We start from the raw sequence: 23144 nt of genomic DNA on the forward strand, positions 1-23144 counted from the left end.
GCCTGACCTCAGGGTTCCATTCTGACAGCCTCAACTGACAGAGAAACAACAGAAGGAGTCCAATTCTGTGATCTTGTACCAGCTTCATTTTTCTGAAAGAGTGAATGGGGAAACTTGGTAGATGAATTGAAGACACACATGTGGATAGCAGCTTTGCCTATTTAGATTATGCATTTACAGAAGATCAGCATTTGAATTCTTTATTTCCTTTCACCCTCTCCACCCCCAAAAGTAGTTTCAGATATTTTGGGGGTCAAATACAGAGAGGTCAAGCCAAGCTATTGTACCTAAGCTAACATAAATGCAGACTGGGAGGGAAGCTACCTGGACTCAAGTGCAGCAGATAAAAGCTCAGGTGTCGTAGAATTAGACAGTACAGAGTGATTCCTCAAAATCAGCATGATACTGTAAGAAAGAGGATGAGCTAGTATGTCAGACTTCTCTTATTCTCAGCATTGATCAAGCTGCTATTAGAGTAATTTGTTCAGGTTTGGTCACCACGTTTGGGTTCGGGCAGATGGCAGATGTGGAGGTGGTGGAAAAGGCTTACACAAGGCTGTGCATGCCATCATTCATTCTTTCAATCGTATTTATTGAGCACTTACTGTGTGCAGAGCACTCTACTAAGCTCTTGGGGGAGTACAATACAACAATAAACAGACACATTCTGCTCACATTCTTTCTATCTGGCTTATACTACTGTCCTCCAGCTACTGTGGCCCTGGTGTCAAGCAGCTGTTGTATTCAATCAATCAGTGGTATTTATTGAGTGCTCACTGTGTGCAGAACACTATACTAAGTCCTTAGTACTCCACCGAGTTCTGAGCCTCAGTAGCAGTGGGTGTCCATAAGGTATCCTTTCTGACTGCCAATGAGGAAGAGGGCAAGTGAGTTCTTTGGCAAGTGAGACTGCATGGAAAACACATCGCCAAAGGGCCTTGAACAGTGGGATCAGTGAGGCCAGGCATGAGAGAGAGAGTGAGTGAGCACTGGCCTTCATGTCCATCATCTTAGACATCCGCCTCCGCCACTGGCCTGCCGTGGCGCCTCGGACAAGTCACTTGCTCACTCTGAGCCTTGGTTTTCTCATATATAATGGGGATATGATACCTGCTTTTAGACTGTGAAATAGGAAAGCAGCATGGCCTGGTGGAATGAGCATGGGCCTGGGAATCAGATAATCTGCATTCTAATCCTGGCTCTGCCACTAGGCTGCTGTGTGACCTTGGACAAGTCACTTAACTTCTCTGTGCTTCAGTTTCCTCATCTGTAAATTTGGGATTAAATTTTACTCTCTGCCTATTTAGACTGTGTGTCCCAAGTGAGACAGAGACTATGTCCAACCTCAATAACCTGTAAGTACCCCAGCACATATTAGAGTGCTTGGCAGAAAGTAAGTGCTTATTGAATACCATCATAATTGTTACAGTCATCATAACAGTCCCTCTTAGATCTGATTATAATCTATCCGCCCAAGTGTTTGACAGTATTTGGCAGCTGTTGTGTGTGACTTTGTGCATTACTTAACCCCTCTGTTTCCTCATCTGTAATGAGGAATAAAATACTTGTCCTCCTTCCCTCAGACTGTGAGCCCTCTGTGGGAACAGGGATTGGGTCTTATCTGATTATTTTATATCTTGCCCAGTGCCTAGCAGTGGTTGGTGAACAGTAAGCATTTAATAAATACCATTATTATTAGAGTAAATAATTTAATTAACTGTGTGACTAACCACATTTTTTTAAAAAAAACATGGGAAACTTGGAGAAAGCCTAAAGAAGAGCAATGGAAATTGACTAGTGGGTGAAAAATTAATCCTAAGGAAAAAGGTTAAAGTTACCAGTCAGATTTTTCCTAGAGAAGAGAAACCTGATGTTGGGATTTTAATAATCATCTTCAAGTATATTAGTGGGTTGTTGTTTTTTGTTGGGGTTTTTTTCTTTGTTTTTGTTTTGTTTTGTTCTTTGTGGTGGATGGTGATCAGTTCCTCTTTATATCCCCAGAAGTGAAGGAAGGGAGTTAAATTGCATTAGGAGAGAATTCCATTACTCATAAGGAAGGTTTTATGGCTGGAAGTCGATTACAACTTTGGAAATTAGTCAGTGAGGAAGGGGGTGGAATCTCTTTTCTTAAGAGATAACAATAATGATATGTCTGTGAGGTATAGGGGCTCACCTGTCTGGAGGCATGTGAAGGTGGACTAATTGAACTCCTCATGTCTCTTCCAGCTCCATGATTTTATCATTCTAGGTTGCTATGCCATTGAAAAAAACTCTGATATTAAAGTAATAGCTTAAAGAAGGAAAAAATACAATTGTTTCTTTAAAATAATCCAGATTTCAGAGCATGCCAAACATATTATATAGATTGTATTTCCTCGATTCTTTTAGAATTATTAGAATTTTAGAACTATTGCCCTCTAAATATTTATATTTGCCTTCTGCTATTGCTAAGACCAGTTGTAGTATAAAATACTTGAGTGATGTCTTAGTGAAAAAGACCTTGAGAACACAAGTTTAATGACTAAAGCATATATGTGTGTGTGGTGTGGGTGTGTGTATTAGAATTCCTTCAGTTTGCCCGGATTTAGGGAAGCAGGGCCAGCTCTGTTCTCCTTTTCCTCCTGCCTCCTCCTCCTTCTTTCCCACTCACCTGTGCTTGCACAAACACACACGCAGTCAGCCAATCAGTGGTATTCATTGAATGTTTGCTCTACTCTACTAAGTACCAGGGGAAGTACTATATAATAGAGTTGGTAGATGTGATCCCTGCCCACAAGGAGCTTAGAGTTTACAGGGAGAAATAGATTCAAATAAATTACAGGTAGGGAAAATAAAAGAGAATAAGGCTATAAAGTGCTGTGGGGATGGGTTGAGAATCAAAGGGCTTAAGGGACACACAGCCAAGAGCATAGTCAACGGTGAGGGGAGAGTGGATAGAGCAAATGAGCATTCAGTAAGGGAAGGCCACCTAGAGCAAATGTGATTTTAGAAGCATTTTAGAAGTGGGGAAAGTGTTAGACTGTTGGATATGAAGGCGGAGGGAGTTCCAGCCCAGAGGAAGGATGCAGGCAAGGGGTCACTGGTTGTACTGAGCGGGACCAGAGCCTGCGTAAACTACCTGTCCCCCATATATTGATAATAACAGAATACCAAAGAAAGAGGTGGGTAAGTCCAGGTTGATAGTTTATTTAGAGTGGAACGCTGCGGGGGCCTTACCCACAGAACAGTCAGTGGCAGCCAGCGGACATGGAGAGATCACACCTCGCCCTCCCCCTGCATGCACTGCCTTATATCCCCTCTGGTGTGCCAAGAACAAAGGGGGCCCCATATGAGGGTGGGAAGGGTGCGGGGGGGCATCAGCCACCTGGCTCGATGCTCCCTTCTAGATATCTCTGGGGCTCCAAGGTTTGTGAGGTGATATATCCTTGGCGTTTGTTCACCGTACAGTCTTGTTGCTGCTGTGGGGCCTCCTTCCTCCGGCAGGTCCATCTTCCTTCCACCCGGGGTTGGCACTATGCCGGCGCTGTGCAATTAATGAGGCAGGATGGAGCGGGGGTCGGCCTTGACTGTGCTAGCCCAAATGTTTCCCATGGAGTCTGACCATACACTCCACCCTTTCAAGGACGTCACCCATACAATACTGACGCTTCCCCTTCTTCCACAAAGATCCCTAATCGCACGCCCAGGGGTAAGTAATAATGCTAACTAAAATAAAAGATCAGCGGCCCTGTTGATTCCTGCAGAGGTCGCCTAGAGCATGATGCCGCAGCAGCAATATATCCCTCAGCATACTAGAAGCAAGCATAGTATTAAAATGATTATTGTGAAGAGCAAAGTACGCCAATGAGCAGGCAAATTCATTAGCCATGTGGCGAATGAATCAGTCTCTCCAATTTCCGCAGTTTCCCCCACCACCTGATTTGCTTGGGCTAACGCGGCTGTAATGTGCACCTTCAATAGGGCAGGCTCTGGGGCCAGTGGTGTGACCAGTCTTTCATACGGGGTGGTCCCACCCTCATTTACTATGGTATTGACCACGCATATAGTGGCCGGCAGGCAAGCTGTCCAGCCGGCCAGTGGTCACAGCCCCTCCTGTTGGAGTAATTCCTTTAGTAGCCCATTTTTCCTTTCCTACGGCTTGTGGAGGTGGTACTTCCATTCGACATTATTCTCCTCTGCCCAGCAGTGGACCTCCTGACCTGTAAAGTGACTCCCTTGATCACTCTCAATCTGCTGGGGCATCCCATACATCCCTGCAAGCTTCTCCAGTCCCCCTATGGTGGAGTACTGGGTTGCCCTTTTGCTGGGAAAGGCCTGCAAAGCAAATTAGGGCATACCGGCTCCCTTGGCTAGGGGTAAGTGGCCCGATCTACTTGCCATGTTCGCACTACAAGCGCCCCCTTCGAATATAACCTGATGCAACAGGTAGTTGCCTTTTCCAGGAGCATATGGGACAGGCGTCCACCGCGGCTTATAACTGTGCTAGGCTCAATGGGAGGCCTGCCCCTTTGGCTACTTGCCATGCCATTTTCTCGCCCCTATGCCCGGTCGTACGGTGCTCCCAGTCTATGTCGTCCACAGTCCTGGCCAGGTGGGATTGTACTTGGGCTAGTGCGTCGGCCTCCATATTCCCTGGGGGTGAATGTCACAGATGGGCTGAGACATGGTATACAGTGAGGTTCTTGTGGTTTGCCTACGCCAGCCTCCACATGTATTCTCACATCTCCTTGCCCCACAGGTCCCAGTTGCCCACCTTCCATCCATCAGTTGCCCATTGGGCCAGCCAGGTGGTTAGGCCCCTATACACCGCCCAACTATCCAAGCACACTATGAGGGGCCACAGCTCGCCAGTTACCACCAGCCATACTGCCCACAGCTTGGCCCATTGACTGCTGGCCACCCCCCACCCCCATCCAAATAGTGTTGGTGAAGGGCTGAATGGCAGCGGCAGTCCAGTGGGCAGGGTTGCCCCAGCTGGACCCGTCTATGTACCAGGCCTCCTGCAGGATTGGCCCAACCCCTTCTCAAATATTGTCTGGCCTGGGGGAGGTTGTTTTGTAATATGATCCATGTCCGACAAGTAAATCGCTGGCCCTAATAGGGCGTGCAACTCGGCCTTCATGGGGTTGGCTGAGAAGGTCGCCCATTGCTGCAGATATACATGCCATTTGCACAGGGTAGGTTTCTGTGCCATGGCCGACTTGGGTCAGTCAAACGGTCCCTTGATCCACCCCTTGATGGGATACGTGGTCCGCACTACGATGGGGACCGTATTCGTAAGGGGCTCTACCCGTTAAATTGTTATTCAGTGGGTGAGTACCTGCTTTCCGCCCCCTTCCATAGTTGGGACCAGAATCCTATCGGGATGGTGGCTCCCACCTGTTGCTGCCACAGGCCCCACCCTAACCTATCTGGGTAAACACTGATGTCCAGCATCATGGGGGTCAGGGACTCTGGAGCCTGCAGCTCCCGAACTTGTCTGGACAACAGTTTGGCCTTCTCGAGTGCCTCCTGAGCGTCTACCGTCCACTCCCAGCCTGCCTCCTTATGCACCAAGCGGTACAACGGCCACAGACACTGGGCTAGGTGAGGAATATATGACCTCCGGTAACCCACCAGGCCCAGGAACCCCTGCAATTCCTTAAAGCTACGTGGGGGCCCTTGTGCGCGTATCATATCTATAGCTGCCCCTGGCATTAGACGGCTCTTACCCAACCAGGTGACCCCCAAGAATTGGACCACCGACACTGGTCCCTGCACCTGTCGGGGTTTATTGCCCATCCCTGTTCCTGGAGGTGTTCTATCAGTAGCTTCAGGCAGGCCTGCAAGGCAGTGGCATTCATACCAGTTAGCATAACATCGTCAATATAATGAAATCGGGTGACGTCCTCTGGGAGAGGGGGCCCCTTTTCCAGATCGTGCGCTATCAGCCCATGGCAGAAGGTAGGGCTGTGGATATACCCTTGTGGTAACACGGTGAAGGTCCACTGTCGTCCTTCTTAGGTGAATGCAAATTGATCCTGAGCAGCTGCCTGAATGGGCACACTAAAAAATGCGTTAGCAAGATCCAGCACCATGTGAGTTGTTCCCAGGTGTAACACCACATCCTCCAGTATGCTCACAATGCTCGGCACTGCTGAGTGCATCTCTGGTACCACCTTATTCAATTCCTGGTAGTCTACTGTCATACGCCATGACCCGTCCATTTTTCGGACCAGCCACACGGGGGTATTAAAAGGAGACTGTGCGGACCGTATGATCCCTGCCTCCTCCAACGCCCTTACTGTCTGTGAGATATCTTCCTTCCCGCCGGGGAGCTGATACTGCCGGGTATTGACCAGTCATTCATTCATTCAATAGTATTTATTGAGCGCTTACTATGTGCAGAGCACTGTACTAAGCGCTTGGGATGAACAGGTCGGCAACAGATAGAGACAGTCCCTGCCGTTTGATGGGCTTACAGTCTAATCGGGGCAGTCGGTGGGGCGCTGGGAGCCATACAGGTTCCCATTTCGCACTTCCTCTCAGGACAGCCTTACTCACTCGCACTTGCAAGCGGAACTCCTCAGCGTTGCCTCAGTTTCACCCTGCCAGAATATCCACCCCTAATATGTTTTCTGGTTCAGGGGATATATGCACTACATATTCCTTAGGAGGGGTCCTCCCCATGCTCATCCACAGTGGGGTTCGTTTTACTCGGATCCCCTTTCCCCCATAGCCATCAATTGTCACCCAGGAACCGAATGTCGCTCTGGGTTCCCGTGTATGAGGGTACATTCCACCCCAGTATCCACCAGGGCCCACATCTGCTCCCAGTTATGGGGCCCCCAATGGATCATCGGGGCAATGTGGGGCCTCCGGTCACCCCCAATGGCCCGTACGCTGGGGCGACCTTGGCCCCACCCCTAGTCCGGTGGGCTGGTGCCACCTAGCCATCATCCAACTCCTCTATGATCCCCCTTTTTGATTCACGGCTACCCTCTGTTTCCTCCCGGGGAGGGGCAGTCGGGATCCTGCGGAACTGCTGTTCCAGTCTCAAGTCCTTCCATAACTTTACGAGAACCGCATTTGGTTGTCCGTCAATCTGTGCTTTATCTATCCCTGCTTGCACCAGATCATACCATACTTGCTTACGTGTCATGCGGACAGGACCCCGTCCCCTGGAGCTCTTGGCACCCGACGGAGTCCCACCCGACTGGGCCCTATCTGCCGATATCCCGTGTCACAAACCACACTCGGTCACAACCCTTTTCTGTCTCCCTTAGGTCGGCTATCGCTTCCCCCACGTCATAGACATCTTGTCCCACCATGGAGTTCAGCAAGGATATGAGGGACCCGTGCCATTCCCACGGAGCGTTTGACAAAAGCTTATTCTTCATCCCCACCGTAAAGACACCTCGGTTGGGCCCAGGGAAAGTGGTGGCATATACCGCCTGCCTCATCCCCAATAGGGAAAAGCTATCTCCTCCCGTGTCCCACTGCCGCACCAACCAAGCAGCTATTGTTTCACACGGATGCTTGATAAGCTCAGCTGCTGTGTACTCCCGAATGGTCATTTTCTCTGTAATGGGCCCTACCCTGGGGGCCCCATTTGGGAGCAATTGCTCTGCTAGCACTTTCTGCTGGAGTAGAGGACAGACCTGCACTCTACAGCATCGTACTCGGTCCTTCTCCTCACTCTCTGCCTCCCAAGGCTTTCAGATCTTTGCATCCCCCAGCTGCACAAATCTACATGCTAAATTCTTTAACTTCATCCCCTGCTCCTCCAGCCTTTCTGATAATGTTGAGGCTAGCAGGATGGTAAATGCACACACGTCCCATTCCCGGGCCAGCTCGTCTCGTCTGAGCTATTTCTCCCTCTAGTATATTACCCCGGGCCTCTGCCCACATTTGCACCTCTGCAATCATCCAAGCAGCCCACAAGAGGGACCAGGCTGCAGCCGCAGTCCCTCGGCACTATTCTTTCGACTGGGACATCCCTGCTGCCTCCATCAGGAGTTTTACTAACTCAGCGGGGGTTCGGGCCTCTGCTGCTAGGGCCTAATCGATGGCTATCCATAAAGTTACTTACAATGGCCAGCCTGCCACGGCAGCCATCCTTTTCCCTTCTTTCCCGACTTGGGCATCCCCGGTCTCTGCCAGTAGCCTTTCCAAGCCTATGGGAATCTTTGGAGCCTCTCCATACTCCCTTGGGGGCCCGCACGCATCTAAGGCATGAGCTACCCCGCCCCACATTGCTGTGGACAGCCATTCCGGGATTTCCCCCAGTGAGGTTCCTCCCCACCCAGATCCCATTTCTTCGTTATCCTGCTGACTACGCCAATTGTACCGGGTGGGACCACAGCCTGCATAGACTATCTGTCCCCCCGTATATCGATAATAACAGAATACCAAAGAAAGAGGTGGTTAAGTCCAGGTTGACAGTTTATTTAGAGTGGAACACAGGGGTCTTATCCACAGAACAATCCTTGGTGGCCAGCAGACTTGGAGAGATCACACCACACCCTCTCCCCGCATGCACTGCCTCATATCCCCTCTGGTGTGCCAAGAACAAAGGGGGCCCTGTATGGGTGGGGGGGAGGCAATCAGCCACCTGGCTTGATGCTCCCTTCCAGATATCTCTGGGGCTCCAAGGTTCGCGAGGTGGTATGTCCTTGGCGGTCGTTCACCGTACAGTCTTATTGCTGACGTGGGGCCTCCTTCCTCTGGCAGGTCTGTCTTCCTCCCACCCAGGGTTGGCACTATGCCAGCTCTGTGCAATTAACGAGGCAGGATGGAGCGGAGGTCAGCCTTGACTGTGCTAGCCCAAATGTTTCCCATGGAGTCTGACCATACACTGGGTAGATGAGATAGAGGTATGAAGTGCAAATTGAGATTAGAGGAGTCTAGTGGGAAGATTGGGTTGTAGTAAGAGATCAGTGAGGGAAAATAGGAAACAACAAGCTGATTGAATGCCTCAGAGCCATTTGAGGTGGAGGTGGATGGACAACCATTGGAGGTTTTTGAGGAGTTATGAATGGGACATTTTTCAGAAAAATGATCTGGGCAGCAGAATGAAGTATAGACTGGAGAGGGGAGAGACAGGAGGTAGGTAGGTCAGCTAGGAAAAAATAGTAATGGTAGGATATAAATGCAGTTTGGATGGAACAGTTTGGATGGAGAGAAAAGAGCTGACTTGGAAATGTTATGAAGGTAGAACCAACAGGATTTCATGACAGATTGTATATGCAAGGTTGAATGAGAGAGATGAGTAAAGGTAATGCCAAGATTATGGGTTTGTGAGACAGGGAAGAAACTGATGATGGGGAAGACAGGGGAAGGACAGGGTTTGGGTGGGAATATGAGGAATTCTGTTTTGGACATGTATAGTTTTAGGTGCCAGCGGGACATCCAAGTAGAACTGTCCTGAAGGGATGAGAGAGAAGTGAGAGCTAGACAGGTAGATCAATCACTCATATTTATTGAAGCACTCATTTATTGAGGTAGATTTGGGAATCATCTGTGTAAAGATGTTAGTTGAAGCTATGAGAGCAAATTAGTTCTCCAAGGGATTGTGAGTAAATGGAGAATAGAAGGGGACCCAGTTAGGGGGTAGAATGCAGAGGAGGAGCCTATGAAAGCCTGAGAAGGAGCAGTCAGAGAGATAGGAAGAAAACCAGGTAAAGATAGTTTCAGTGTTGCCAAAGATCGATGTTTTCAAGAGCAGGAAACATCTTCTGCAGTGTATAAATCATCTCAGAGGTCGAGGAAGATTAGTTGGCAGTCAAGAACACTGGATTTGACAAGAAGGAGGCTATTAGTGGGGTCCTAACAGACTTTCAAAGATATATTTCTACCACCCACACAATATCAGCAAGTCACCCAACCCCCTCCACATGCAAATTCAGCAGCTCCCCTAAAAATGCAAAGATCAGTAGAACAATGGTATTTATTGAGGACTTACTTTTTAATGGTATTTGTTAAGCACTTACTATGTACCAGGCACCATACTAAGTGCTGGAGTAGATACAAGCTGCATGAAAAGTACCAAATGATGGCCTTGGGAAAGAGAAACAAAGTAAGGAGGCATTCCCTGCCCTCAGGGAGTTTATAATCTAGTTGGGGAGAAAGGTGCTGAAATAAATCACAGCTAAGTGAGTAATAGAGTTTATAGTATGTATACACCAGTGCCATGGATATTATGAGAATATAGGTTTTTAGGTGGCATAGAGGGGATAAGGTGGCAGTTGGAGATCTATACAATAGGGAGCTAGCAATTAAGCAGGGAAGGCAGCCTAGAGAAAATATGATCTCAGAAGGGCTTTGAAGATGGGGTGAGACAATTTTGGGATATGAAGAAGGAGTGAGTTCTTGGCAGGTGATAAAGTAGGAGCAAGAGTTTAGCAGTGCAAGAGAGGAGAACAAGGCAGCGTAAGTAATTTAACTTGAGAGAAATGAAGATTGTGAGCTGGAGTGTAATGGTGGAAAGAAGTGAGTAAATTAAAGGGTGAAAACTAATTGAATGTTTTAAAAGTGCTGGTCATGAGTTTCTGCTTGATGCAGAGAGAAATGGACAATGATTGGAGATTTTTGAGGAGTGAGGAGATATGGATGGAACATTTTTTCAGAAAAATGATTTGGGCAGCAGAGTGAAGAATGGACTAGAGAGGGAAGGGACTCAAGGCAAGGAAATCTGGGAGATATGGGGAGATAAGAAAAGGGCCTAAACTACTATAACAACACCATTTGGTTACAGACTGAATATGATGACTGAAAGAAAAGAAGCAGTCAAGAATAATGCCAAGGTTGCACACTTAGGAGAAGGGCAGGATGGTGGTGGTGGTAACTGTGATGGGAAAGTTTGGCAGGGATGGGGACTTGAGGGGGAAGATGAGGCTTTCAGTTTTGGACATATTTACCTTGAGGTGCTAGTGGGACATCCATGTAGAGATATTTTGAAGGCAGGAGGAAATGCAAGAAAGCAGAGAAGGTGAGTGATCAGGGCTAGAAGGGTGAATTAGAGAGTCACCCATATAGAGCTGTGGGAGCAGATGTACTCCCCAGTGGAGTTATTATAAATTGAGAATAGACATCCACAGTTTAGGAGTGGGGGACTGATGAAGAGCTGGCCAAAGGGGAAACAAATGATCACAAGAGCCAGGAGGGTCAAAAGTGTGTCAAGGGTCAAAAGTGATTCCAGGAGAAGCTAGTGGTCCACAGTGTCAAAGGCAGCTTAGAGTTTGAGGAGGACCTATTCCTCACACACTTTCAGAGACACAGCTTTCCTGTGTCAGCGACCCACTACCCTTATCCACACTCTGTCGGTGACAGGTGGCCCTCATTCAATCAATGAAAGCTATTGAACTTACTTTAAGTGCACTGTACTAAGCACTTGGGAATGTACAACATTGTCGGTAGATATGAGTCCTGCTCCCATCGCAATCAAACCTTTTTATACTCCTCCCACACTCACTGTCTCAAAGGAAATTGTGATATTTGTAAAGGGCTTACTATGTATCAAGCACCGTAGTAGCCACTGGGTTAGATACAAAATAATCAGGTCCTAAATGAGGATCACGGTCTAAGAAGAAGGGGGCTTCTTCCACAACTGCTCACCTCTCCTGGGCTTGTAGAAATACCATTTACTGGAAGAAATACTCGAGCCAGGGTAGAGCAGTCTTGGAGGTAGAGATGGTATGAAGTTTGCAACAGGACTCTTTTGAGTTCCGGGCACATCCTGTCTCCAGCATGTCTGATGACATGACCTCACTGACTTCTGAATTGCACTGACACCTTCTCTGAGCTCCGGCTTCGTCCAGGACTGGTCTGAGGCCTTCCTGTCAGTAGGCAATGCTTCTTTAGGATAAGCACTGGCAGAAAGCCACGCTTATGCCAGAGCGGCCTACCTGAACTGTAGTGATGTTATGTTAGTAGGTAGTGCTACTTTGCGTCCTCTGTGCCAGTTTGGCATCCTTGGGCAATGTGACACAGTCCAGAAACACTAGAGATCACATTGCCCACGAGTGCAAGTCATCTGTAACCAGTTCCTTTTTGTGTCCACAGAACAAGAGGAAATGGTTTTAAATTCCTGTGGAAAGTCTGTCAAATGTCTAAAGTCAGGAAGGTTAAAGTTCCTCTGAGCACTGAACAACCACAGAAAGACCCACAACTTTCTATTAGCTTTAGAATGAAATGAAAACAATATTAAGAACAAATCTTCTTTAGCAGGCCCGGGGCAGAGAACATATAAATGGAAATGTCTCTCTAATATAGCAAAGCCATCCCAGTGCCTGTTTAGAAAGTCCCTGGGGGTGTACTCTCTCAAGTGCTTAGTACAGTGCCCTGAACAAAGTAAGCGCTCAGTAGATATGATAGATTGATTTGGCACCTACCCAATTATCAGGGGACTAAATGCAGCTTAAATAGTTTATGAAAACCTACCTCTAAAACAATGTCAATGAGGGCACATAACCAACGTGATTCTTCAGCATCCCACGAGGTAGCTGAAAATTATGGACACGTTTGACAATACCGCTTCATGACCTGGGGCCTGGAAAAGTTATCCCTTTCACTATTTCTGACCCCAGCTGTAGTAGTGACAACATCAGCCATTTCCCGGTTCCATCTTGAGAGCTCACTATGCCTTTAGCACAGCACCTTAAATTGAGATTCCAGATCAGGGCCACAAGAGAACAGCCTTGATCCTGAACTAGAATCTGATGCACTTGCCACTATCCCACCTCATTGGCAGGACCTCATGTCTGACAAACTGTACACCAAAGCTTCTGAATTATGCAGCTTTTGTTGGCCAGGCAAGCCAGGATTTAGTGCACCAGCATGGTCTTTTAGTACCTCATTTTCAAGTACATCTTCATGTTAAAACTTTCTTTGTTTTGATTTGCTTATTGGATTGGGAACTCCTTGAGAACAAGTATCATTTCTGTTCTTTAACATGCAACCAAAGTGTTAATTCAGTTCTATATACCTACCTAATTGATGCTCAATAAATGGTTATTAATTGACTGACTCGGCCTGGGAGTTGTCATGTGTATCCCAAAGGACAAAGCACACACCCTGAGAGTTATTTACTTCTCAGGAAAAGTCAGATTTTCTGTATATGCATAGCACTGTGCACTACATTCAAACTTGTCACATTGAATATGCGAAAACTTTTGTAATATGAACTGGGCTGTTAAATCCATATCTTTAAGTCTATGCAGTGTGGTTGTGTGAGTCTCGCCATGAAAATACTAAAAGTCATATTCCCTGGCTTTAAAAATTTCAAAGTATACTTTTGGTAATTTGAAACTAGAGGTTAGGTTGTGTATTTTTTTGGGGGGTGGGGAGGCATAAATTGTCCATAAAAGAACTGTAATCTCTTCTGTGCAGACTTATTTATCCCAGTACTACAGTTTTATAAATATGCATTGAATATGAGAGGCAAACATGAGTATTGTCTCAAGATGTTATCCAGAAAGAGTACAGTCCCTCTGAAGCTTGATATTAATGGTGCTGCTGATAGTCTGACTGGGACTGCTTTCCCTCCTGCAATAGGAGATCTTTTTGGACATTCTCTGTTACTTATATTACAGCACAAGCCTGAGACAATGTAAAGAGACTCACAGGCAGGTCTGTAGCCAAGATGAGTAAGCACAATTTTCTGCTATAAAAAGGGGGAAACTTCTGGATGTAAAAAGTCATCAACTACCAGAATCATTCCTATGAATCTGTCCTAGTGGCAGGGAATATTGGAAGGCAAAAACATATTTATTTGCCTTCTACATATATATTCACACTAGTATATGGACCACTTTTAATTTCTTCACCCTTGGAGGAAAATTATATGAAAAATATGAGGTTAGTCCTTCAAGGAGAGAACCAAAGATGGAAGTTGTCCCAGAGGATATGCAGCATTCTATCATTTTAAAGGCTTAGCTGAACTGAGGGAGTAGTAGCATGGAGTAAAAGCCTTCATCAACAGAAAGAAGGAATTCATTAAATTCATGGAGAAGAGCCATGTCCTTACTAAAGCCAGTCCAAATTCCAGATTAAAAATGGTCATGGATATTGCTGTGAGAAGGGTTTGGAGAGATGAGAGGAGGGCTACTTTTTTCAATACTTTGCTAAAAATTTGAAGATCAGCGATAACACAGGATTTATATACCATTATGGTAAAAACAAAAATGAAAAGTGTCTTAAAAAAAGTGGAGAATTTTCAAGGTGAAGGAGGTGGAAAAAAGGGAAAAGCAAATCCTTGAAAATGTCACATATATGCAGAAGGCAATGATAGATAGCAGAGATACTAATTACAATCATTTTAACTCTAAGAGATCATCTACGAAAGTAAAATAAATTACTCAAAATTTGAAACATTGCCCAGCCACTTTTGTTTGTCTGACATATTCAGCACCCTAGTTAGCCAAAGCAGGTGATTTGAAATCTAGATCCAGATCCTGATTCCTCACCACATATCTCTTCCATATGCAGTCCCGGCTTTGAAGTCAGTGGGAGCCTGCATTTAAAAGAGGCATTTAGCAACTAGTACCTGGACCCAAGACTTAAGGATAAAATTCCCTCCAAGTTAAAGTCAGGGAAACATTTGTTTTGTGAATCTTTCCATAATTGTATCGCACCTGAGGTATACTCTAGGGGCATTCTTCAACTTCATGTGCTACTTTATCAAATGCCAACACCTTTTCATTTTCTTTTCTGACAGCAAGAAAAAAAAATAATGGAAATCTTTATTTTATCAGACAGGAAGCACTGCTTGCTGCGATCAGTGAAAAAGATGCAAATATTGCCTTGCTTGAACTGTCGGCCTCAAAGAAGAAGAAGACTCAAGAAGAAGTAATGGCCCTTAAACGAGAAAAAGACAGATTAGTACATCAGTTAAAGCAGCAGGTGGGACATTCATGTGCATGTGTATATCTGGCTAAGTTTGTTGCCTTTTCATTTTCACTGTTTCAGGCTCACCTCATTTTTTAAGTGTTCATTACCCAGTCGTAAACAGCTCAACCAAGGTAGGATCACAAAGATTCAAACTGTTGTGATAGCAGAATTTTCTAGCCTTTTTATATTTCTATGCATGTTGGCTTAGCTCCCGTTGAATGTGGCCAGTGCTTTTTTCTGTTTTCCCTCTTTCATGATAGCATCATCTCTTCAATTGTTGGTTTTCAACCCTCTGTGGACCTCACATGGCCCATAACTAAATTTCAGTGATCCACTGAAAGTGATCCACCTTTTCAGGCCTCCTTTTTTTTTTTAAATACCTTTCCCACCAAAATATATGTCCTCCAGCAAGTGGTTCTTTATCTTGGGAGTATTTCCAGCCCCTCTGGAATTCTTTCTTGTTCTGCTACCCACAAATGGTGATTATCCTGAGCTCTTTTACTTAAAATCCCCACTTCTCATTTGCTCCTACCCATGCTCTCTAATTGTCTGACCACCTATCTTCACCACTCCTCACCCTGGCAACAGCTTCTGGCCTTCAGAAAATTCACATGAATTACAGATGGGACTCTGAGGTCCTCTGACAACCCTTCGAGAAACATTGTCCTCAGACAAGAGAGAACAGATGATCAGTGAAATTCTGTATCATCATTGTGTACTGTCCTTAAGACCTTTGCTTTAAGATCATTTGTTAAGAGGCTAAGCAGACTATTGTCAGAAAGCTTTTTGCTTTCTGGCAGGTTTTATGGAAATGACTTCAGTGGAAACAATTTTGATTGAAGCAAATTGGAAAATAATTCCAAAGAGTCTTTTAAGCTATCTTTTAAAAAAATGTATTATTAAGTTGAGGATGTTTGCATGTGATGGTTAATGCTATCCACAAGGATTCAATCTTACTAGAAGATTCTCCTCAGAAAATATTGTATTTACTGTTTGCTATGCTTACAATACATATGAACATTGAGCATTTCAGTGACTGTTAAGTGATTTAACTCTCTGTTGCCACTTGTAGTGTTCATACAGAGTCATTGTGATGGATCTCTGGCTTGAAGGGATAGTGTGCTGAAACAAGTATGATGAATGAAATGATGAAAGAGGGGTGTTCAGAAGCTCTATCTCAGGTGCTTTGGGCATTTGGTCATTGATCTTCCTTTCTTTATGAGTGAGGAAGAGAAATGTGTCTTCAAGCCGTGCCTCATGGGGTTCCAAGTTTCCTCCTCTCGGCCACCGGATACCCGGTAGAGCAGAACGTCACCCAGCATGGTCTTCCTGGTTCTTCAGAGAAACCCATCTGCTATCTGTCAGACCATGGGGTCATTTCACAGATCAGCATGCCATGCTAACACACTTTCAGGGGGCCGTCTACATTGTAAATCTTTATTTTGAGCTGTGCATCCTATACTACAGGCTTTCAGTCAGCAACAGAAAGTTAAGGCAAACCCTTTCTTTTTTTCGCCTATTGCCCTTCCTCCTCCTCTTTTTTTCCCTCCCCTTCCTTTCCCTGCTGCATTCTGACCTCTTGCACCTAACCATTGTAGCTTTTTCCTGCAGGTTTATAGATCTAAGAAACAGCCCCAGGGCACCAACATACCATCCACTTGTGATGCTGGATTCATCACAGACATTGCTGTCAAGTACTACGGGTCCAGCCATGATGCACACATGATCCAAAAGTCTCAGGTCAGTCAGCTGTCTAGGAGACATTTTCCCCAAACAACTACTCCACTGCAGCAAAGCCCATGTGTCAATTTTATCATTATGTTGATTTACCAGTTGCAGCATTAACTGCTGAAGCTGCATAGCACCACTGTGAACCATTGTTAGTTATAACCTTGCAGGTTATAGCAAACCTTTCTTTTGACCCTTTAGTATGATCCCTTGGCTACCTTTATCTCTATGTAGCTTTCCCTTATAAGGTATTTTTTTTTATTTTTACCAAGAGGATTTTTCTCAGCACAGCCTTTTTCTTTTTTTAAATTCTGGAAATGAATGCTCATGCCTGGAATGATTGCTTTTAGCCTTTCAATTTACTCCTGGAAAGATGTACAAAATAATCATAATTTGACACAGGCTTGATACTATGAACTATGGCACATGTTTAGGAAACTCTGGCCACAAATAGTTAAACTACATACCAGATGAGAAATATACAGCTACGGCAGAGCCAAAGATAGCACAGAGAAGAGATATGTTAATAAGTCATTATCTGGTAGTACAAATTAGAAATGAGAACCTCTCCCACAGGCTGAACATCATATTTGGAAAAATTCTGGTACTGAAGCATAACGCGAACTTGATACTGAGATCAGCTTTTAGGACAATTTATTAGGTCACACATAAAATGACACCACTTGAATTAGACTGTGTATATATATATATATAAAATTTTCCCTGATTAACATATATATATATATAAATCAGGAAAGATTTTTGATGATATTTTTGATTCATTATTTGTCACAAGCCTCAGAGGTAAATTTATGCAATTATTTCAATTTTTCACATAAGTAAACTGAAACTAAGGTTAAGCAGCTTGCCCCCAGACTGGGCAAATCAACAAGATAGAGGTGACAGCTTTCAGTTCTAGCATGCCTAGCTTTATGCCATACAGAGCAAGGTATCCACTTGAATCAACCTGGTAGAAAGTGGTGATAGATTTCTAACTCAACTGAAGAAGTAGGCAGCCAAGCAGTCAACCAATATTGAGTCACACAAAATGCAAAGCATGTACTAGGTCAAGGTGGGAAGAGGAGAGGGCAATCAAGGAGTGAGGAGGATTTTCCAGAGAATATACATAAATAGTTATACATCATATACATAAATATATTAATATTAATATATAAATATATTAATTAACGTTAATATGCATAAATATAAAATAGCCCTGGCCCTCAAGGAGGTTTTAGTCTAAAGCAGAAAAAAAAGACGCTCATAACATATACAAAGGGTAGGACTGCCTCCGAAATTAATAACTGAAAACTCCTAACATGTCCACTTTCAGTGCTTAAGATGGAGAACTGAAACTCCTCTGCTTCTTCCACTGACCTCCTTATTGATTGAGTAGCTCCTTACTTACTATGAACCACTCTACTCCTTCCTTGCTCATAGCTCAAAGTCAGACAAGACTCAGGCCAGTACACACAGGCCTAAACACAGGCCCCAGGATCTTTCTGCCCAACATCTATACAACTATATCTATGTAGGGATTATACATAAGTACTATATAATAGTGAGGGTGTGGGGAGGAAATGGTGGCTGGAGCCAGGTAGGGCTAGACTGAAAGGAAAAGTCTGAATCAGAGTTTACAGAGAAGGGAGGGAAATGGTTTGGCAGAAGAAAAGAGAGAAGGCAGTCTACATAGAAGGAATGGCCCTGAGGATAATGTGTTGAAAGGAGGAAAATGTCCAATGGCATTGGCAGAGTAGAGAATAGTTTGTTTTTTTTTAATAGACTAGTTAGAGTTGTTGAAGAATGTCTATGATATCATTGTCTATGGGATGCGGCCATGGCAGAGAAAATTTATTCAATATATTGAGTGCTTACTTTGTTCAGGGTACTGTACCAGGTGCTTGGGAGAGTACCATAAAAGTGAAAGGATCCATGACTGTGAAATGGATTCATTCATTTTGATTCTTGTCTTGATCAGTAAGCCAATTATCTGGCTTCTTTGCTTAGGCATTCTTAGGACAATGGAGTTCTTCAGCTGGCCTAGTGGATAGACCATGGGCATGGGAGTCACAAAGTCATGGGTTCTAATTCCGGGTCCACCACTTGTCTGTTGTATGACCTTCGGCAAGTCACTTCACTTCTCTCTGCCTGAGTTACCTCATCTGTAAATGGAGATTGAACCTGTGAGTCCCACCTGGGACAGGAATGTGTCCAACCAATTTTGATTGTATACTCCGTAGCACTTAGTACAGTACCTGGCACCTAGTAAGTGCTTAACAAATACCATCATTATTATTTTTATTATTATTCAGCTGGTCATTTCTACCTGGCTGTAGCCTGAGTTCTCTTTTTCTAGGCCCAGATGGAAGTTGGTGCTTATGCCCTCTGCAGATACTTATCCAATAGTATGAATATGACATATTTTCACGTTGTGAAGGTTGAAGTTATTTCAAATAATAGTAATCATATTTACCAAGTGCTTATTGAGACCAGTGCACTGTACCTAAAGGTTTGGGAAAGTATATAGAAGCACAAGATATGTTTTCAATCCCCAAAAAGTTTGGACCTCTAATGATGGAGATCTGAAAATATTTACCAGTGGTGGAATGTGAGCAAATAAATGAGATGTTAAATCAAGTAATCTAGTGATTTTTTTCAGCCTTTGTGTTAACCAATTTAGGACTCAGAGTACTGGAAAGATAAGTTCATAACAGCTGCCTTATCAATGACTAAAGCCAACAAACAGTAGCAAAACTTGCTAGGGTAAATGGTCAGAGGAAAAATTATATGCATTTGTACTCATGGACCTCATATTTATCCAAGGTTAAGAGATCTTAGAATGATAGACTTCAGCAGTGTTATCATTTTTGATTAGCCAGTAAAAATATATCAATAAAAATATCTAAGGTACTATGTCTTCAGCATGTACAAAGGACCTGGCTTCTGAGTTACTAAGAAAAATCACAACTATTTACATGTAGATGCGATTTCCATCCCTCAGCAATGGTGATGCAGGGAATGGGACCCATGCATTTCTGAGTCAAACAAGGAAATTCTATTCCCTAGGCACAGACTTGGACCTCTAACTATGGCCAATCATCTTTCAGTGTGTGTGATCAGTTAAGGGATTGATTAATCAGTATGTATGACTTAGCACAACACATCATCACAACTGTTTAAACAAATCCTATGGATAGCTTGTAGGTCCTGGAATGTCACAAGGTAGGGACCATTCACTTTTTTGTTTCAAGGTTCTTGCTTTTTAATATGCTCTAGAACAAAGAAATAACATTGGCAGTCAATTTTAAAATCATTCAATTGGCCTGTTACTACATTTTTGAAGAGGCTTTGACAATGAAGCCTTTCTTCAAGAAAAATGAATGAACATCAGTCCTGAGACTAGAGACCAAGAACCTGCGTGAGGGGATAAATTATAGCAGTAGTTCTTTGCTCAGTGCTATTCACACTCTCTCAGCCCCACCCATCATGTTTCTTTTGGGGCAGTGATTGCACTGATCGAGTAGGCACAACGGTATGTTGTTCAATGTGAAGTGTATGTGAAGGTTTATTTTTTTTTCACAAGCAGGACCTATTTATGGTTTACCCCATAAATTCTTCATAGATGTCCCTGAAAGTCTATAGAGCTGATCTCTAGCTAATTCTCTGTTGTATTCTCCTAAGTGTTTAGTACAGTGCTCTGCACATGGTGAGCGCTCAATAAATACTATTGATTGATTAATCTCTGGTGCCTCATGGAAATGTCAGAAAATATGGTTTGCCTAAAATTAGAAGCAGCCCATTCCTTTAAGCCAGTTATAATGTTTCTAGGAGATCAAAGTTAGATTGTATTTAGATTTTGTCCATGGGGTGGATACAAGTTTATCAGATTGTATGTTTTCAATCTTCTTTAGGTTCCTAGACACCATTAGATGGAAAAATTTAAGATGACAGAGACTTAGAATGGCCTAGTCGTAAGAATATGACACTGAGAACAGGAGAACCTGGGTACTAGTCCCAGCTCTGCCATTTGTCTGCTGTGTAACCTTGGAAAAGCCACTTAACTTCTCTATGCCTCAGTTTCCTCATCTGTAAAGTGGGGAAGCAATACCTGTTTTCCTTCCCACTCAGATTGTGAGCTCCATAGATAGGGACTCTGTCCAACCAGATTATCTTATATCTACTCCAGTGCTTAGTACAGTGCTTGATACACAGTAAGCATTTTTAAAAAACACATAATTATGGCACATATGCCATCAAGGAGCAGGAAGTTTTGTGGCACCTACTTCTTACCAGGAAACTGCTGGATCCAAAACTAGAATTTTGCTTCCTATTATGGAGGTCTTGCTTCCACACTGTTTAGCCTGACATTGAGGAGGCCTTTTGTACTGTTCAAAGTCCCAGTGCCTCTTTCAAGGGTTCAATGGCATACCTGGAAAAAGTGTAGGAAAGAACCAAGATCAGCTTCTGATAATAATAATAATGTTGGTATTTGTTAAGCACTTACTATGTGCAGAGCACTGTTCTAAGCACTGGGATAGACACAGGAGAATCAGGTTGTCCCACGTGGGGCTCACAGTCTTAATCCCCATTTTACAGATGAGGGAACTGAGGCACAGAGAAGTTAAGTGACTTGCCCACAGTCACACAGCTGACAAGTGGCAGAGCTGGGATTCGAACTCATGAGCCCTGACTCCAAAACCCATGCTCGTTCCACTGCACCACGCTGCTTTTCTGATTAAACTATGTGCTCGAGAACCCCACAGAGACAATTTAAGACTGGGGAAATTCAAATGGTTTGGGGGCCTGGTGGGTACTTCTAAAGTAATATTTTGCTTCTGGAAACTTTGCCCTTCACATGAAGAAACCCATGTGAAGTAGGTGGCCAGGTCAACGCATGTGAGCATTATGAATCTGGTTCCCATTGAACTTCTGTGGCCCTAAATGCAGATGATTTTTAATTATACTTTATGGGTCAAAAGGTTAAAACTATTAAACAACAGTAGAGGAACTTTATGTAACTAGGGTTCCCATAGACTTGTATTGTGGTTGGATTAACTCCAGAAAACCTTGATTTGATCACAGTGTTGTAATGCATCACAGGCTTGTACTGAGACTGAATTGCTGAGATTCGAATGGATTGGTTTTAGTGTAGGTTTACAGTAGGATAAGCTATGCTAGACACTCTGGTGGAATCCAACCACATCCATGTTTATCTTTTACTTCAGCTCAGGGTATATTTTCAGTACACCCTTCTAGAAAACACTTTTTCGGAGAGGAATTTCAGGTTCCTCTGCAAGTTATACAAAGGCAGGAAATTCTCATTTGAGTGGGGAGAAGTATCATGTGCTTCCCATTAGGTAGGCATAATAAGGTACAATCTGAAATGTTTCCTTAATGATCTCCATCATACTGAGGCATGTCATTGAGTCATAACAATGGAAGCAACCTCAAATAGCCATCAAATCTATACTCTGGGCTGGAGGTGATAAATTAAACTTTCTTTTTGTTGTCCTAACCTAAATAATCATTCAGTGAATTTGATTGATGTAATAGATATTCCATAATGAAGTAACCATAGTAAACTTTTGAGGGAAAAAATTGATTACTTAAGAAACCTTCCCAGTTATCTTCCAGGCCACTTTTTATAGAGTATAATATGTGATCAGTATCTTTTTTTTTCTGTGAACACAGAAATGATTCGATTAATTCTTTTCTGAAAACACATTTCCATAAAGATAATGCTTCCTTTCATTTAGGCCTTGCATCTTTTTCTAGGTTTAGAGAATTAGAATGACTACTTTTGCAAGAAAATAAGAAGAGTCACACCACTTGGCATGCATCTCACCTTTAAAGAAAGGTTTCTCTGTTACTTTATACTACTTTTAAAAAACAAGTAATTTCTTTGTTTGAAAATACTGCCAACTTTACTTCAGTATGTATTGTTTGACGACATCTAGCATTTGGCAGGACAAATTAAAAAAAATCATTTTAGCTGAAGGTGAATAAAACAGAGTAATGTTTAAATGCCTAGAAGATTTCTTATTTTTTATTTAAATTTCACATCTGTGGTCTATTTTTAAACATTTATTCTTTAAGTGATAACGCATGTTTTACCGGGCCTCTTATTGGATTAGACATGTTTGGAATCTTATAAACTTTAACCTGTTCATTACTGCCTCTTAGGAAATCCAGCTTTGCTCTTTAGGAAGAGTTATTTCATTTACAGAAATAATTGCCAAGATGCTCATGATGAGAAAATAATTCCTTTCTGATCAGAAAATCACTATTGGCCCTCGGGGCTCTAAATGGTAGCTGTATTGAAGTAGCTTTAGTGGCAAAATATAGGTACAGTGCTTCCATGTAATGGTCCTGGTTTTAGGAAAGGGAGCTATTTAAAAGCCAGTGATATTTGTGTTCACCCAAAATGCACCTCAGACAGCTCAGTTTCTCAATCCCTGAGATGGATGTGGTACGAGATCAGTTTGTTTGTTTCAGTCTCCATTGCTGGAGCTTTGAGTCCTTGTGGGAATGGGAGTATGTGCAATGAA

General features: G+C 43.7%; 1 protein-coding gene across 15 annotated transcripts in view; it reads left to right on the forward strand.

Annotated features, from left to right (window-relative positions):
- ERC2 (ELKS/RAB6-interacting/CAST family member 2) overlaps positions 1-23144 on the forward strand; it is a 900196-nt gene that overhangs the window by 818083 nt on the left and 58969 nt on the right. For 10 of the 15 annotated variants that reach the window (XM_029052114.2, XM_039910359.1, XM_039910361.1 and 7 more), the window contains 2 exons: positions 14733-14880; positions 16480-16608. In XM_029052114.2, coding sequence (XP_028907947.1) covers positions 14733-14880; positions 16480-16608 — 277 coding nt within the window. The remainder of the gene's footprint in view (positions 1-14732; positions 14881-16479; positions 16609-23144) is intronic. The other 5 variants (XM_039910367.1, XM_039910369.1, XM_039910370.1 and 2 more) reach the window with 1 other exon arrangement.

The sequence above is a fragment of the Ornithorhynchus anatinus genome, chromosome X1 (assembly GCF_004115215.2).
Source record: "Ornithorhynchus anatinus isolate Pmale09 chromosome X1, mOrnAna1.pri.v4, whole genome shotgun sequence".
NCBI lineage: Eukaryota > Metazoa > Chordata > Mammalia > Monotremata > Ornithorhynchidae > Ornithorhynchus > Ornithorhynchus anatinus.